At 46.6% G+C, this 19,010-nt stretch overlaps 1 protein-coding gene across 2 annotated transcripts in view; it reads left to right on the top strand.

Moving 5' to 3' along the window:
• Positions 1-4,190: 4,190 nt before the first annotated feature.
• LOC122418047 (uncharacterized) overlaps positions 4,191-19,010 on the top strand; it is an 85,069-nt gene continuing 70,249 nt past the window's right edge. The window contains exon 1 of one of the 2 annotated variants that reach the window (XM_043432049.1): positions 4,191-4,696. In XM_043432049.1, coding sequence (XP_043287984.1) covers positions 4,608-4,696 — 89 coding nt within the window. In that variant the 5' untranslated portion in view covers positions 4,191-4,607. The remainder of the gene's footprint in view (positions 4,697-19,010) is intronic. The other variant, XM_043432048.1, reaches the window with a different exon arrangement.

Below are 19,010 nucleotides of genomic sequence, written 5' to 3'. Positions count from 1 at the left end.
TTTTCATTGAAATTTATTCCGAGGCTTCCCCGTGTGACGAAAGGAATCTTTTACTCCGAGGAAGAGCGAGCTTTCAAATTCCTTTCACTTTTCGACCTTTTTTTCTTTTGATGCTCACAACGGACAGGAAATTCAGAGATTTCGAGTGACTAAGCTTCCTCGACTCTGGGAGACCGCGCCATCGAAGTCCAGGTGGAAAACAGCATGAAAGATTGAAGCAAAATTCGAAAGTTGAGAAAAAAATAAATCAAAAAAACATTTGAAACAACGAAAAGTCGTAAGATTTGAAAATTCAGTGTGGAAAACTAGAAATTATAATTCCCTCCAACATTCTGAGACGAATTGCTGGAAGAAAAATGAAATGAAAAGAATTTTGAGAAAAAATGAAGAAAGTTTGACTCGAAAATTGCCCTGAACACGGTTTAGGGAATCTTCGTAAGCAACAAAATGAAAGCGTGGAAAATTTTGGGGCTCCAGCAGTCTCCATTCGAAGTTTGGATTGACAGGTCCGAGAGACGAAAAATATTTAACGACGACGACGAGTCGGACGGGTCAGTTGGCCGGAAAAGGGGCGGGGGAGGGGGCAGTTGAAAAATGGAAAATCACGGGCGGTTGGAGGATGAATGTGACGTGCTTACACAGAGATAAAGCGTAAACGAGTCGTTATCGTGTCGAGAGCAGAATTGCCAGGGCAGCTCTCGAGCGGGCTGCTCTCGAGGGTGGCTCGACAAGGCAGCAGCAGCAGCAGCAGGTAGAATGACGAATTTTCCGTCGGGGCAGAGGGGAAGCCGAGGTTGGAGCTTTGCCTCCCGGATTCCCCCGGAAATGGAGAGACTCGTGCGAGGTGGCTCGTAATTTCCGGAGCACTCGCTCTACTCTCTCGCTGCAACGGGGCATTTGGAAAAAGGAAAGGTGCGGAGGACGCACACAGATGCACAGTAAATAAAAGAAAAGAAAAATGAGGGACAAATCCAGAAGCTTTTCACAGAGACACCTTGAAATTTAACTCTTTGGCAATTGGCCGCTGGACGCGAATGGCGAACGAGCGAAAAGGTTTTGTCGTTGCTGCCAGGGGATCTGGGACTGACAAATGCCTTCAATTTTCCGATGCTCTCGCGAGAATGAAAGCCGAGATATACTGTAATAAGAAAAAGGAAAAAGAACGCTGAGCTCGAGGCCTTTGTGTTAATGAAATTTATGAAAGAGCAGTCGGATTAAATGTCCTGGGAATAGAATAAAGGGGGGAGGAAAAGGCACTGTGGAGAAGGCGAGTTCGGCACGTGGGGAACTGGGGAAGAGAGTTGCCGAGAGTGTACAAGGCCTGACGCTTTTCCTGCTCGAGCCAGCATTTTCTCACTTTTCTTAACTCGAGTCCACATCTTGTTCCTTCTTTTTTAATCGAATCAATGCCGGAGTGCTTTTATGTTCGAATAATGAGGGTGAAAAATAATAAAAGGAGCAGGAAAAGAATGAAGCGTTGCAAGAAGAAGGCAGGGAGGAGGAGGCCTGAAGAAAATGGGAGGAGAACGCTTGGGAAGGGCAGGAAGGGCGAGGCACGTCGACGGGTCGTATCGGTAGCTAGGGAAAAAAGGTGACGGGCCGGAGGGGCGAAGGTACTTTGAAAGGAGCTTGGGTGTTCGCATAATAAAATCGTTCCTCGAGGAAAATGGAAAGTGCCAGATTTCCTGGCGGCTTCGCGTAACAACTTTAATATTTCGTGTCCTTTGGAGAGAGCAAGATTTATTCGACAAAGTTCCGAGGGGGAATGGAGCGTTGGACTTTTTGACGAGTCAGAATATTCCGCGGAGTTGGTGTGGATTTTTTTCAGGCTCCTGCTTTAAAATCGAATAAACCATTTTTTCATGCACGCACGTTCTGTATCAGCCTCGCGGTCAGAAAATAGAGCGTTGATTGGAACGTCGAGTCGAGCCTCGTCGACGAACGGTCCTGCTGCGTCATTGCAGGAACTACAGTTTTGCTGCAGTTGCAAAAAAACAGAAAGAGTAGAAAAGGGGAGTTGAAAAATAAAGAAGCGAAATAAAAATACTCGTTTTGCCGCATCAAATTGGTGTATGAAAACGCGCGGGATCTATGGGGCCATTGGGTTTCCCTTGCGACGTGAGAAATTTCAATTAAAAATATTCTTCGGTCTCTTCCCCCCGATTTTTTTTCAACCCGTTTACCGATTCGTCACCGACGCCATTTTTTGCTCGATTTTATTGCCCATTTTTTCCTCTGGTGCCTTAACCGACGTATATCTAGAATTATCTACACCCTGCGCTACGGGGCTGTCCAGCAGTCGTGCGTCTGCACGAACCAGCCCCTCGTCGTGGCTGTGCCACGACGATTAGTCTTTCTCTTTCAATTTTATTCCTAATACTGCGAAAATAAATCGCTGTATATCGATCGTTTTATTGGGAGTCCCTGGAAACGATTCCGTCTTTTTTCATTGCCGGGATATTCCGATTAATTGAAAAATAGCACTGGCTGCGTTGACAGAGCCAAAGAAAATGCCTGAAAATCGTTGCCTGCATGGCTCTCGCTAGTGAGGTATTCATTCCACCGATGCTCAGGGCTAACCCAGTGAAAATAGGACCAAATATGAAAGGACCATTTTTGTAGAGCACTAAATTTCCTACAAAAAAGTCCCCAGCGAAACTTTTCCATCATCAGTTATTTCGTCTGTAGAGTGGGTTAAGCGAATACACTAAAATCGTCCACTTCGCATGGCTCCTGGAATACAGACGTTTTTAGATTAGCTCCCAAACTTAAAGTAACAAAGATACGTAAATGCAGCTGGGGACTTTTTTTTAGAGGATTTTACGACCTACCAGATTGGTCCTATGAAGTTTTTCTCTATCTCCAACCGTTGAGGCGCCATACGCGTTACCAGAATGTCTTCCAACGTTGATAGCTGATAACTAGTGAAGTGCGTCCGACAAGCTTTGCTAGACTCTTTAACTCATTCTTTTTTCTTCAATTTTCATTCCCATTTGAAAATCCATTACGAGGGATAGAAAAAATTGAAAAATAAAGTAGGCGCTCCAGATGACTCTGCAAAAAAGTCAACAAGATTTCCGTCGGCAGGTTCAACTTACAATTACTCTCAAGCAAGCATACTCCGGTAATTAAAATAAGTCCTGAACAGCCGGAGGCGCAGGTATAATTCCATTACGAAATATTCCATCAAGACATAAGTACATGAGTGCGCATATATCTATAGCTCCGGTGTATGTACGCGGGACTGAAGCTTATGAGAGCATCTTTGCTCTCGCTACCGCGTCTCGAGTCTCGACTTATCTGTGTCTCCGTCATAATGAAGCTTCAATGAATGGAAAAACTTTAGTGAATTCCTCCGAGATACCGGAATACTTTCTGGCTTCTCTCGTTCCCTCTGCCTGTTGAAATTGCTATGAAAAAACTAATAATCTCAAAGACTGAACAATTTCACCGTCACCGTTGTGCCGGCAATAAGGGCAGTTTCCCCGCTGCGACCTTTTCAAAGCGTTCGCTTTATAAGTAGCCAAGACGAGAGAAAGTAACATCGTCAAACTTTCTAATTACCCTTGATAACATGAATAATTCTTTGAGTCTGCTGCATGGATGATATCAATAACGGAAAGAGGTAATTCATCATAAATTAGTACCGCAGTAAGATGTCGAAACGAAACATTAAGGTGGCTCAACATAATGGGATATCATTCCACCGAGTTATTCTTCAGCTCATTTGCTTTGCTAATGAAGCCACGAGCACCAGCCCCCCTCACGGGCCAATGATAATCGCTCCGATCCTTTTCCAACACAATGTTATTTGTCTCGTCGTCGCATTCCCGGCCAGATATTCATCAACTTGATGTTTTTACTTCGTTTTTCGATCTCTTATTTGTTCGACTTGTCTCAGGCTCTTGAAAGAATATCGTCGTAGAGCAAACCTAACACTTTGTCGTAATGCTCCCTCGCCTCTTTCTCTCTCTCTCTCTCGCAGTCTCTCCTCCCTTTCTTTCTTTCCCAGTGGAAAAGTCTCGGCTGGTAGTTTTTCATTGCGAAAAGGGGGTGGCTGGAGTGAGACCGCGCGCGCGACCCAGACTTATCCCTTCCATCTTCCATGGTTTTCGCGGGTGCAAGGGGTTGGGGGTTGGGATGCGCGGCCCGAGGGGGGGGGGGGGGGGGGGGGCACTGGTATACACAATTTCTGTCTCCCCTGGCGCCTGCCGGCCGCGGTGCGCGCGGGCTACACCCATGAGTGAGAGGGAGAAGAAGAGCAACGGCGACGTCGAGCTCCGCGCGAGTCAGTCGTCCGCGCACCCTCTGACGGAGAGGGTGGCTCGCAAATTCGCTTACGAAAAGGTCTCGAGACGGGCTCACTCATAAACCGAGCCGCCGATTTATCTCGCGCCCACAGATCGTCGGTGCTTCATTCTCGATCGGACCCTGAATCGCGTCTCCGGAGACACTCGTTCGCTGGGGGGGTTGCAAAAATTTCTAAAATCTCGGTGTGTCAGTGTGTGGTTCGAAAAATAAATGAAGCGATAATAAATAACAAGAAAAAAGGGTTTTTTTACGATCGAGTCGATCGCCGTCGATCCACGCCCGGAAAATAATCTCCCATGAAAATATTGAATTTCGATAAATTGCCTGGCCATCGGACGAAGCATCGTGATATTCGGACGAGCGCAGCAGCTGATCAAAACCGGACGTAAGTAACGTTTTTGTTCAACGATAAAGCGAGCGAGAGTTCGACGTTATTGGCCCTCCTAAATTTCTCTCAGTCGATCAAAACCAAAATCGAACTCCCCAGCCCCGTCAAGTGATGAAATACACGCTTGGAAAGTCTGTGGATCAAAAAATCCTTGCAAAAGCTCATCAAGCGAGCAGCAGCAGCCGCAGCAACCGCTCGTTTGTTTGCGCTTTTTCGCTCGTGTTTTTTTCCCGCGGCATGTCGCTCATGCACACAGGCACGTGTGCATAAAACTCCGAGCGACGCCCTGCCCTGCCACCGAAACGTTGGAACTGGAGAACATCGTTTTTTTGTACGGCACGTAAAAGCGAGCAATTTCGGACTGCAGGCGACCAATTTTTTGGATCAACAATCACGGAAAATTGAATTTCGGGCTTCAACAGTTTTACCTTGCAAAATTACAGACTCGCGAGTAACTCGACGAAGAAAAATGCACGAAAAGTCTGCACTTTTTCTGTCTTTCATTCCTTCCAAATAAAAGCCATTTTCCACGAATTACACGCTCCGAATTTCCTCACTATTTGTAACTAAGCATTCAACTATTTCTTCTAAATCGTAGAGAGAAAAACGGAATTTTGATTTAGCAAGTTTCGCTCCGGCACGTAAATGGGCATGGTTAGAACAGCCGAATGGCAGCGTCAAAACGATAAAGCTCGATCGTAAAGTTTCCTCGGTCGTGACACTTTTTTTTCTCCTTTTTTCTCTCTCTCTCTCTCTCTCTCTCTCGGCGAGCGTGACGGATCTTTATATAAGGCGTGTGTGTGTGTTTTTTTTTCTTTTTTTTCGGTTTTCTTTTTATACCCAAGTCTTTGTACATGGAGCTAGAAGGACAGTGGCTATCGGAGCTGCTGGCTCGATCCAGGAGAGCGAGGGGTAGCGACGAGGTGCTCAGAGCTTTGAGGAAAAAATTCGATTTCTCTTGCGGTACGTGCATGGCTCGCGATCCAGCGCAGCCTCTTCAATCTCTCGATTTAAATAGTTTTTCTTTTACATTTTATATCGATTAACCTCCGGCGCTGCGAATCGAAGCGACTCGACTAAAAGCGAGCTCTCAAAATGGATTAATTAGTGTTTTGACTTTTAACTTGATTTTTCGTTTTTATTTCTCACTCAAATTATTTCATTTTTGACAATTTTTATTTTCTTGAAAAAAATCGAGCTTTCAGCTTGCAAATTAACGAATAATTTGATTTCTGCAATTCCAAATTGATTTTTCATTTTGATTTTTAATCTAATTTATTGATTTTTTCTTCAAATTTTGTTCAATTTTGATTTTATTTTCGTCAAAAATCGATCTTTTATTACAATAATAAATGGATAATTCGACTTTTTGACTTTGGAGTAGATTTTGAATTTCAATTTCAATTTATTTCCAATTAAGGAGGGTGGATCACCAAATCAAAATAATCAGAATTTGATAAAATTTGGTGATAACATTCTTTGACATCCAGTATACAAATACAATTTTTTCAAATTTTTTTACCACCTGGTTATCGAATAGTTGAGCGTTAAATCGAAGTTATCATGCACGACATGTATAACTGTATATATATAAACTCTGTGCTTATACACGTGAACTTTAGTGTTGAATTACTCGAGAGCTATGTGGTAGAAAAATCTAAAAAAATTTACTTTGTCTTATATATTTTTGAAGAAAAGATTTACGAAATTTTATGAAATTCTTATAATTTTGAAATGCTTAATACTTCTGTCATGGTTTAGCATGGCAACATTGTATCGTCGCGATCCACCCTCTTCTTAAAATTACCATTTTTTCCGAATAAAATGAAAATTCGTGTATTTTCTTGAATTTTCGTTTATAAAATGTTATTAAATTCGTTGTACTTTGGGTCTGAGTAACTTTCAAAGGATTCAGGTGGCTTGGGGGTTTCGACAGCAGGTCGAAGCACGAGGTTTCGAGTCCGAGTTTTTGATCGATGACCGCCCCCCCGATGATTCGTGATCCAATGATTTCGTTGGTTGTATTATCAAAAAAGGACTTTTCCAAGAGTTTTCGAGGATTGACTTTTGCGATGGGATGAAATGGCTGGCTCGAGACTAAGGTCGAAGAAGCAAGGTGACGAGGGTCCAATAATAGATGAAGAATAGGGTGGTTCGGAGTGGAGCAAGCGAAGGAGAGGAGAGTTGGGAAGCGATGGGTCGAGAGGGAGGGAGGATTAGTCCCAGGATGTGTGGGAGGGTTGAAGGTTCATTGGGATATAGTGGCTCGGAGCTCGATCAATTTGTATGTCCAGGGATGGCACGTGAGTAAAATGTGATAATCGTTAAGTCAGAAAAATGGAAGAAGAGGGTGGGCGAAGGGACGGGAAATAAGAGCCGGACGATTATTTGGGCTGAGTTCCCATCGAGCGAGACAAATAATAAATAATAATAAAGCCCTCGCCCTCTCGTTGCTTGGGTTGTATGCGAGCTGGATTTGGGTCTCTATCCTCTTGAGAAATGCGAGCGATATTAAAGGAATAAGGTGTAAGACGATTCAATGGTTTGCCAGGAGGTTTTGCCAGGGTGGGGGGCAAAGTATGAGCCAGACGAGAATTGAATGTTGGGTAGTCCCGCTCCGGTCTCTTTCTCCCCCATCCTTGCCTCTTCTTCTCGCTCGTTGTCATTCTGGCTCACGTATTTCTCGGCGCTTTCGTTGTTAGTATGGATAAGGTAAGCTGCTCCGGGAAATAAGCTCTCTGTGCGTACGTTTGAAAGAGGCTTTTCCGCCGGGGTTTGGGGGTGAGTCTCGAGACGTACACGAAACAGGGAATGAAATCAAGGGTCGCGGAGGTCTCTCACTGCTTTTAAGGGGAGCTTGTTATTTGCTTTTTTCTATTTTTTTTTTTTTTTTTTTTTTTTTTTTTATTCCATTTCTACTAGGAATCGTAGCGTATTCAGTGATTCGTTCACTGTGTAAATATGAGGAGCGGAACGTATCGAAGTGAATAGGAAAAAGCTTCTAATAAGAATTTATATCCGGAGGGATGAACCGAACGAGTTTTCTCGGTGCATCGCGTGGTTGAAAGTGTGCACATGTGAGACACACACCGGAGGCCGTTGCGCTCGGCAGCTCTTGAGAAAAAGAGAGACGCCGACACATGCAGAGAGGGAAAATGAGGGCGAGGGGGCGGGGGGCGGGGGGGGGGGGGGGGGCTCGTGTTTACCCCTTTTAACGTCGAGTGCTCCGGTGAGAGGAGGAATGACGAGTCGGAGGGAAAGAAACATGGACTGGTGGCTCGGGAAAGTGCGGAGGGAAAGGGAGGCAGATAATGCCAAGTGGCTGCTCGTTGTTTTTTCCCCTCTTTTTGCCTCAAAGCTCTGCGCTCGTGTAATGTTTCCTTTCTCTCTTCACATGCGCGCGAGCTTTTTCTCTTATCTGCTTGTTTTTTGCTTTGTTCCTCCGCTCTCGGCCGGTGTGCAGTGTACTCGGAAAAGTAACGAGCTTCGAGCCAGCAACGAGAGACACGTGCTCCAACCTCGAAACTCTACCGATTAGGAGCTCAAGCCGTTTTGCCTTGGGGCGGCCCCCCCGGCATCTCTCGCGGGCCCTTCGTTTACAAAAAGTGTCCTCCACGCACTCGAGATTTTTCTCCTCCCTCGCACCCCTCGCGCCGCGCGTCTTTTTGCGCCATTTTTAATTCGCGAGGATTTCGTTTGTTTTTCTCATTTACTCGGGGGCCAACACACACACACACACACACCGGATGCGATCCCAAATTCGTTGACGAAAATACACCGTGAAAATGATGAGCGATCCAGGGAATGAGGATGAAATTTTTAAATAAAAGCACAAATCGTTTCAAATGCACTTGATTTTTGTTTAAAAGACATTGGAAAAATACAAGAGAAAAGCTCCCCCCACCGATTGACTGTCCAATAAACGAGCCCCCCCCCCCCCCCCCCCCCGCCCCATCAGAATGGGAACTTCCGAGTCCGGATCAGAACGCAAATAACGAATCGCGTCAGTGATTATATACAGGGGAAGAGCGAGCCTCGTTACGTACACGTAGGAGGCAGTCGGCACACAGACGGGGAGCTTTCGAACTGAACGCGAAGTAATCTCGCATTAGCATAATCTCTCGCGGCTGAGAGGAGCTTTTTGGGAGGGTTCTGTTGCCTCTCAACCCGTTCTGGGTGGCGGTGTGCGCGAAGCGCGTTGGGTAATTCTCATTCGCTCGAGTAGACTGTGTTCGCTGGAGCTTTATCCGGCAACGGTCGCGAGAGCTTTGCTTTCCGGGGGCGGGGGGAAATCCGGAATGTTCCCATCCTGGGCTGTTCGATGCTGCTCTTTCCGTAACGGTCGCTTCACATATTCTTGAGAATCCAACGCCAGATTAAGCCCCAAATCGAACGAACAAGCCCCCGCCGCGCAGCAACACACTCGCCCCCGATAACGAGTCGGCGGCGCGTTCTAATCGCTGGAGAAGAGCGCGCTCAATGAGAGCTAAGTAATTAGATGATCAACGACCTTGAGGCTTTCGAATACCCCGCAAATGTAGACTCCAATGACGTCACTACACTCGCAAAGCCCCTTAAGCCAGATCCACCTTTTTGCAAGCTCTTTTTCTACCCTCAACCCCCCCCCCCCCACCCCCTGCCCCGACCGCCCCCGCAAGCCTCAATATCTCGTCGGATCTTTTGCTGTTTGATATTTCTCGATCCGAGAGCGTAGCACCGAGCCTTGAAAGGCTCAAGGGCCACAATTCCGTTCCCTGGGAAATGCATTGTGGCGTGCGAGTTAATTAGTTAATTAAGCCAGCACGAGCCCGAAGGGGTTTTATGGAAAAGAAGCAACCGTTACGTTCTCCGGTTGCAGGAGCAAGCTTTTTTACAATTAAATACGATAATAACGCGGATGAAATATCGGCGGAAAGAGTGTCAGTCAAGCTTCGTTAACGAAAAATAAAAAGATTCTCTGGAGTTTCTACCCCCACGCCCCCCCCCAACGAGATTCATGACGAATCGATAACGAGGCCGAATAATACGTCGTTAAACATGCAAACGCACGCACTCAACATACATTCGCATTAAGTATTTCAACTCACGTAACTTTCGGGTAAACAGAGTTAATAAATTGTTTGCCACGTTTGGTTTACCGGCCATTCTCGGGCTGCTGGCCTTTCCTCTCTCTCTCTCTCTTTCCCTCTTGCTCCATCGCTGGCTGCCCTGCTCGAATCTCGTCTCGTTGGCACTCTATTCAATTAATTAATAAATAGGATTCTCGTTTTCAATTTTCCTACCGCAGTGCACACATTGGAGAACAAATCTGGAGTTTGTAATCCCTCGGTTTATGCTGGCATAACGAACAATTAAAGCAAACATGACTCACCCCCCCGTTGGCTGTTCATATTTGCTCGTACATTCTCGCACTGGATCAACAACGACAAATGAAAAGAGGCAGGCTAATGCTGCACTGGCCGAGAGACCAGAAATGCTGAAAAATGATGATCGTCGATGACGAAACATCCGACGAGGCCTCTCCTACTCGAGTTAGTTGCTGAATTTAATGTCCCCGGAATGCCCATGCCGTTATTCAACCTCGTCTACCAGCCCGGTCACAGTTTCGAAGTGCACACAGAGAAGCCGGCGTCTCGAGTTTCCTGAGCTCCCCTTCCCCAGGGAGGAGGCGATGCAGCCTCGTCTCGTCTTGGCTCTTGTGTATCTCGTGTCAGTGTGGCGGAGAACCGGTTGCACGGTAATTTCGACCTCCGATAGGCTTAGCCAACGTTTACAGACCTAAGACTCGTGTAAATTATTCCCAAGCTTAATAGAGCCGAGTATAACGTATATTGTGTGTGTGTGTGTGTGAATGGTGGGGGGGATATGCACTGAATGTGTATATATAATCAGGGATGATATGAGACAACAGAAGGGATTATGTCAACTGACCTGAATACGTTGACAGGAAAATGGTCGTGTGAAAATGACCATGAATAATGGAGCTTCAAGGTGGATTTCAATGTTCGGTGTGTTGCCGAGCAGTCATTTGCACTCATTAAGAGGGAAAAGATGTTTATTCTAATGGGATTCGCATAAACAATGAACGCCTGCATCAGCTCTGACTGCTTGATTCCGGTGGTCAATGGAAAGGGGAGAAACAGCCTCCTGCAATGGCGGGTTAATGCTCGGGTCCATTGGCGCAATACGCTCTCGTCGGTGCTGCTGCTTCTAATGGATAATGATCCGTGAGTCCAATTCACACGAGCAACTGCTCGTTCCTCCTTTCATATGGCTTAAATTCCTGAGTGGCTGATGGCCGAGGCCGTCCTACTCTCTCTCTCTCTCGTAAAGGTGCACACGAGCCGCACTATCGCCACGTACGAGCATCTATACGCAGACAGGCTGATGGCTCGAGCCGCGGAGGGCGTAAAATTCGTGTCCAGACCAGCTCCGCTTTCCCTTCTCACTTGGACATGCGTTTGAACTTCGTCCCATGTACAGGGTGTTACTCGGTTTATGGCTCGACACCGGAAATCCAGTTGGGAAACGAAATTTGAGTCGGCAAATCGGGCCTTTATGTCGATAGAAGCGTCCACCACTCGAACGGTTAGAGCTAGACTAAAATTCCAAAAGCCATTTTAAAGAGCGAAAAATTTGCTAGAAAAATGATGTCGGCGAGATTTTTCTACCTCCAGTACTTTAGTCTCCAACGCCCATCGAAAAATGCCTAGTTAGTTGAAGCCTTTCTTTTGTTGCGTATTTTGTCCTAGCCTCCCAGGCCTAAACTACACATAATGGAAGATTGTAGTCACAAGCTTTTTTGTAGAAAATTTGATGCTCTACAAAATTGGTCCCATGACTTTTTATCGTAGCTCCAACCGTTTCGACGGAAATCGTCGTAAAGCAACGATCACCCATCATAAAAAGTGTAGTTTGACGAACAAAACGTTACCGAGACTCCGTGACTCCTGAGACACCCAATATAACTGTACAGCCATGCACATATGTGCACACTCGCGAGGATCTGAGCGAGTGGTACCGGAGTGTAGTGCGGATCGGAGCAGCAACGAGATGAACGTGTATGTACATCGTATAAAGCCGAAGCACCGATCTTCATCAAAAGCCTCGTGGGATGCCCATCGATTCGCACAAATAGGCCGGAGTGAACGACGCGACGTAACACAGAGCTCGATCCGTAATACCTCATTTGAAAAAAGCACAATCATAGCGAAGAAATTCTGTTAAAGTCCAACGAATTGGTGGCTTTTGATGAATTCATTTTCGCATCCATTCGCTTATTCACCTCTATTTTTTAACAAAAGCTTATTTTTACTCACAATATTATGCTCTCCTGATAAGAGTCTCATGCAGGCGGAAAACAAAAAAGAGATTGAATTTATATGGAGAGGGATAAAAATGGGGGAGAGAGAATGCTCATTCGCTTTTTGTCGTATTTATGGGCTCGTTCTACTTTTACTTTTGTGTCTGTCATACGTTCTTTATCTCACGGGGCTCTCTCGCTCGCATATTTGTTCGGACGAGAGAACATTGCAAAGTTTCCAAGCAGCCTCGCGACTGGCCAATTGTTCGGAGTGGAACGTACATGAAGCGTGTCTGAATAAAACAAAAAAGGGAGGAAAAAAGGAGGCCCGGAGGAGGAGGAGGCTGGGACGGGGGGAGGGCGCTGTATACATTGACGTCGACGTTTCACTCTGCGAAGGCATTCATTCGGCGAAATTAAAAGGTCTTTCCTACGCACCTGTTCTCGCTCCAAAGCGAACAAAAATTCTTTTTTGTCGCTTTGTTGAAATCTCCGCTGCAGCTTCGCATGGCCCCATAAATATCGAAGGGCCTCACACTAAAAAGTGTGCTCTTGGGAATGAAAAACGGATGCTGGAAAAATTAACATTATAAGCCCCCGTACAAGGCACTTTCCATTCGTTTGAAAAGTCTCCTTTGTGCCACTTTTTTCACCCCTCCTGACACAAGCTTGCCTACCCTCGTTTGCAGTGCTCAACGAGGAGCTTCGATCGTTGCAAGCCTCGAAATGATTCAACGAATAACTTTGAAGAGAAACATAACGAATTGAGCTCGTTCATCACATTATCCCAGGCATTTCGAGCCTTCAATTTCACATAGAATTTTTTAGCCCTCAAGCCTCTGAATAATTGTACGAATAGTTGCTCTTCGTTCCCAGCAGGAGCTTTTCATTGCACTTGATTCTAGTGACTTTTTCGTCAGGTGAAGCGTCGATCAATATTCATCAGTTGCCCGGGAACTTTGTTAATCGCGAACAAAAGTTTGAAAACGAGTGAACGATGAGGGGGTTTCCGGAGGGAGCAGCAAAATTGACAAATGCACGGATTCGTTTTATTGCAAAACTCTACAAACGATAAAACGACAATCGTCGCGATGCCAGAAGCCGGAACGACGTCATTTTCTATTGTGATTATGGAAGCGTTTAGAACTCCGAGTTCCCGGGGGACTAAAAAAAACCGAAGAATGAGAGCGCAGCCAAGGAAATGGGGGTTTTGAGGACAAATGATGATGAAAAGGGCGAGTCTCGGGAAGCGAGATGAGCGCAGATTATGAGCCAGTACAGAGCCACAGCTCGGCCATTATTTAATCCTCCGCTGCCTTTGTAACGTCAAATATGCCGGGCGTTAGAATACGGAGACGTTGAACTTCCGACGCGTTGCGGAATAAAAGAGGCGAGCAGCTTAATCGTGTGTCAAAGATGAGTTGGCAAAGCTCGAACGTTTCAACGGCGAGTACAACGTTGTCTCGCGGCTGACCACTCGCTCGTTTTTAACTCGCTCACCAGAGACAGAAAAATCCTCAGCACCGGAGACTCCTGAGGATTTATCTTTTTAATTAATTTCAGAGAAGCCAGGGTAGGAAACATCAGCGTCATTCTCAGCCCCACCTTGGCTCATCCTGACTCAACATCGGACGAGAAAACTTGCCAGAATTAACGGACTTTTAATTCGACGTCTATGTCTGGCCTCTGAACCTCTCTTCGCGAATAACTTAATAAATTGTCGCTCACGACAGACTGCGAGGCAGAAGATGAAGGAGAGAGAAAAGGGGATGAAAAATTGTTGAGCCACTGGCGAGAATTTGTCTGCAATTCTTTCGCCTGTCACGTCGATTATGAGCTATGAACGAGTCGGGAGATAAATCGGCGTAATAAAACCGATGAGGATTAAACTTCATCGACGATCGAACCATTTTTTCGTCGATTCTTTCAAAATTCTGGTGACCCGGAAGTTCATTTTCTACTTAAAAGGTTGTCAGTTACTGCTCTAAGGATTTTCGGAGCTCCCCGGAGGCTCTCGAGCCAGTGGAGAGGCCAGGGATGATGGATCTGCCAAGGACCCTGACCTTGGAGTACTCCGGGGTCGTTTACACCCCCGGAAGGTATTTTGGCCGAAAAAAAAGTCGCCGAATTCGAAAGATTCTTCGGAATCTACCTCCGAAGAGTTTTTTCCTTCTCGGAGAATTTCGTGCCCGGACTTTCACACTCGACCGATGACGAGCTCGGTGCGACGCCTCCCCGGCACTCACTTTCCCGTAAAAATGCAAAGCTCCGAGTTTGAGAGCGGCGAAGCGAAAAAAACGGGCCGAAATAGTCTCCGCCCCGTCGCCAGGGCTCTCAAGATGAATCACTTGATATGCGCCCTGATGTATTTGGCTAAATAATTCAAGACGCCGGCCCCTTTTTCCGCACTCTGAAACGTCCCTTTAAGGTACCGGGACGCTTTTCACTTTCCCTCACCTCCGGGCGCGCATTATCCTGGAATTCGGCATTGTAAAATTCACGAGGATGAATTTTTTGCTGTCCGATTTAAGTAGTGATAAGAAAAAGAGCGATTTGCAGCTCCTTTTTCTCCAATCTAGTGCGAAAACTATTGAAAAAGCTAAAATTCGGTTTTTCGGCGACTTTGGAATTCGGCGATTTTTTTTCGGCGTTCCCCCGATCCCTGTCCGAAGTTACCAGCGTTATGAAAAGGAGCCCGGGGAGCACCTCCTTTTCCTCAGGTCCAGCAAAAATGACTGAAAAATTCTCTTCCCCGGCGTTTTTATTCTCGGCATTTTCCCTCTTCGGCAACATCCTGCGGACTAAGATTGAGACTCGAGTGAAGATAAAAGCGATTTTGTGAGCTAACAAAGCTTTCAGTGTCGCATTATCCGGAGTAATTCCCAAGATGCGAGTATGAGGAGGCATGGCAATTCGTAGATTGTAAAATCCCGAGTAAAAGTTTTGTCTTATCCGAAAGAGCTCAGCGGCGCGACTCCCCTGAGCCTGTTCCCCAGGCCGACTCTCCTCGGGCGAGAGGATTCACGAGCCGGGAAGGGGGCATTAGCTCGAGTGACGATTGCGCGCTCTCCTGGGAGAATTTTGCTGCCCCTCCTCGGCTCGCGCGCGGGCGACGGAGCCGAAGATCTTGCTACGAAAGTGCTCAAGACGGGGCGACGTTTCTCGCCTCTCTCGCTTATCATTTTCGTCACTCAGCCGGAGAACGAGATGGAAAATCCGATGCAGGGGAGCCGAGAGATCAAAGCTCGAACGAGCGGCTCTATGTGGGCTCGCCGAGAGAGAGAGAGAGAGAGAGAGGCAAGGAGAGTAACGAAGTAACAGGTTGGAGCTTTGCCGATGTGTGTGTGACTGTTGAGCGCCGAGTCCCGTTTGCTTATGAATGAAAATTCGAGATCACACACAGGGAGTGTTGGCGTGCCAGCGAGGAGAGCTTTAGACGCGCGAGTATCTGCTGAATTTCATCCTTTTCGTCGTGGAAGCGGGCGGGAGGGAGATTTCTGGCCGCGATACACAATTCACTTTGTCAATTAATCCGGCAGCCCTCCGGGGCTTGATTTAATCTTTAAATGGAATTAATTCTCTCCGTGCAACCGCCCCACGTTCGCACTCCTCCCCCAGCATGCACTGCACTCCCGAACATCGCAATCGTCGCCTTAATCAATTCACAAAAGCTCCGCTTGTCTTTCCCACTTGTTAATGGACCGCGGCTCCCCCCCCCCGAAACGGGGCTAATTGGGAGAAACACCTGAATTATGAAAACCCAAGTTTCCATTCCTCGAGCCAGCAGCGAACGCTGCTCATCAGACTTCGAGACGGGGGAAATCTGCTTTCGAGATTCCCAGCTACTTTTCCCTCCAAAATAAAACAATATCAACGCTTTATTTTCTATCAAAAAGAATTGAAAAATTCACGAAAGTTCGTTCCTTCGTACCAAAAATAAGAAGAAAGTGAGATCACATTTTGGGGACGCTCGCGACCAAAAAATAGAAGCAGATAAAAAGATTTTTTTTATTTTCGATCAAAAAGCCGAAGGAATATTCGCAAAGCAGAATTCTCGTCAATTCGGATAAACCGAAATTTATTTAAAAAAAATGAAAAATTCTTTTTTCCACTGTTCAATGTGATTTTCGCAGATTTACCATCTATTCTCAAATAAACTGGATATCTGCTATCGATTTTAATCAGAATGAATGTTCATCGAAGCTGAGACGTCCCTAAGAAAATTGAGCGAAGAATTTGTTGATAAAAGGCGTAAATTCCGCGCGGCCAAAAATCCGAGTGATTTGTGCTTTTCCGAAAAGCCATTTGCCGCATTTTCTTCTTCACTCGGCATCTCGGATGTCTCGAATTCTTGCGATGAGAATTTTCTAGAAACAGAGCAGTGGGAGCAGGGCCGAGGAGAGAGAGAGAGAACGGCATGTCGGTGCAGCAGCTCGAAAATAGTGGAGCTTGATATCCGACAATGCACAGGAAAACGAATGAGGCACGTAATGCCTCGTTAGGTTGAGCAAGGGAGTGAAATAGAACGCGGCGAAATGAATAAAGGCGCTCGTGGAGAGAGGAGCCAAAAGTCGTTTTGGCAGGAGAGTTTTAAAAAATGAAATAAAATAGTGGCCACGAGAAAAAGGTCGACGAGCTTCGTTGTTGGGAATGCTCGACGGCGGGGAGGGGGAAGTTTATTCCGAGAGCGTGGAATATAAACGATATTTCGATACGTACTTTTCGAGATATGCTCTCGGGCACGATTTTCCGGAGGTGCAGAGCATTGGAGGAGAAATGCCATTGTGAAAATGGAGCGGGGGCTGCGAGGGCTGCACAAGAGCGCATCGAGCGGCGTATCCCCCCCGAAATGCCTACTTTTTAACCTTTCCGTAGCTCCTCGAAAACGTGCGGGATATCAGAGCGATGAAGCGTCTTCCCGTATAGCTCGTTCGAGCTTAGAAAAATCGTTATCACACCACTTTTCGTGAGCCCGGTACATCCAAAATTTATTCACTGGCGATGACGCCAGAATAAAAGTCCATTATATTTCGGTACCGAAGGCGGGGTCCTCGCTCGAGAACACCGGAAATTTAAGTTCTCAATTTATTTCATTAAACGTAGAAAACAAAATGCGTCGAGATTTTCTCGAAAATGGGAAATGAAAATTTCGAGGGTTTTTCATTCTTCGTTTGTTTCAATTCAGAAGAAAAATTCATTTTAAATCAAGAATTAGATATTAGATAAGAAGATTTTTATTTCTATTATTAAATCGGAAAAAAACTATAAAATTTTTGTTTATTATATTTTTTGTAATTTTATCATTTTTTGTTGCATACGGTTGAAAAACTTGTGTCCAAAGTTGCCCGATGCACGCTTAAGACGGCTCCAACAGCCTCCATTGTCAGCCGGCAAAGTAGTTTCCGTATCACCCGATAAATTCAAATACCGAAGCGATCGTGGCTTCTCTCCTTCGCCCCGCGCTTTTATACGTACGTACAGCGACAGAAAATCGTTAAGGACGTAGAGAAAGAGAGAAGAAGAAAGTGGGTTGAGAGGGTGAGAGGAAGTGGCCGGGAGGGTGGTGACCGGTTTCGAGGCCGGTGAATCCGGACGTTCCCACAGTCGAGAATCCTCCTCAGTTTAGGAGAGTGTCCGTGGGTCCATGAGCGGAGAAACTTGAATCGAATAATGAGGCCGTCAGTCGACGGGTTCGTCGCGTTTTTTTTCTGACGTCGCGCCCACTGCCTGGTGCAGCAAGGGGAAGGAAAGTCCGACGGAAGTAGAAACGGTCAATGCAGGTCAGACGTTCGAGCTCGTTTATATCTGCTCTTTGGGAAGGGAGCTGGTGAGCCTCCCTTCAAAGTTGGCCGCCTCGAAGCGAATCTCGACATTGATAAAGAGGAGCAGCTCGAGTGGAGCAGCGATATCTCTAATTCCACGCTCGAACGCGCGCGCTCCTTCGCAACATTACAAAACGCCTACATGGGTGGCTGGGGCTGGAGCGCGAGACGGAGGGGGGGACGCTGTACAAATACTCGAAACAGGAAAAGCCTCGCTGTGTGCATGGGCTTATGACAAGTTGTGAGAGACTCCTCGATGTACGCAGGCTTTTGCACGAGTGCATTGTCGAACTCGAGCAGACGAGGACGAGAGCGTGTGCTGTGCACCGACCTATGGGGCGCTCTCTCCCCTCCCCCCCCCCCCCCCCCCCCCCCCCCCCCCCCTTAAAACCCCTCGCTATACTCACCCCATGAAATACGAGAATAACAGCCGCTGGAACAAGTGCAGAAGAAGACCTGACCCGAGTCTTACTCCCTCGGCTTAATTCCTCCTCTTAAATGTCCACCGCATCGATAAACCCGAGGAGACAAGCCTTTTGCTGGGAATCGTGCCGTGGGAGAACAATGCCCTCGATATATACGAGGTGAAAAGCTGGATCGTACACTTGCCAGAAGCGCTCGTGCACGTCGTCAAGGAGCCTAGAATCCCTCCCCGCGCTCTCTCACTCTCTCTGGTTTTCCCTTGTCTGCTCGTACATCATGACACGTTGCTCCAAGTAGTTTTGAACGAAGATATAGTCAGGGGTGCTTATAGATATAGAGACCGAGTTGGGAGAAGGCTGCACCAACTTTGCTCTACTGAAAGTTTGGCCCTTGTGGCGTCGCAGGATATTCAGCCAGTTTGCGGTCGAGAGGGACACGTGGTGTATAGTGATCAGGGAGATAACACGGCAGGCAGCGGTTCGAACGCTTTCTTCTGGAGTTTCTCAAAGTTTTTTTCCTCCAGCTGACCGCTGCGAGCCTCCCCCTCCGTTTTCTCGTGGTGCGTGGTTCGATGCTTCTTCTCGTTGTAAATTATTACACGTGTTTGCAAACAAGGGACAACTCTTTTCGTGACGGATTACAAGCTCTTCGGAGGCTCCTTCCCTCGGACTGTGGAACTGTGGACTTGGGGCTGGAAATTTATCACGAACCTTCGGGAGACGCTGCTGGCTAACAGTCCGTGAGAATTATTTTCCATTATTTA

Source organism: Venturia canescens, chromosome 11 (genome assembly GCF_019457755.1).
Source record: "Venturia canescens isolate UGA chromosome 11, ASM1945775v1, whole genome shotgun sequence".
Taxonomy (NCBI): Eukaryota; Metazoa; Arthropoda; class Insecta; order Hymenoptera; family Ichneumonidae; genus Venturia; species Venturia canescens.
Note: the sequence above shows the minus strand (reverse complement) of the source record. Positions and strands in the feature narration are given on the sequence as shown.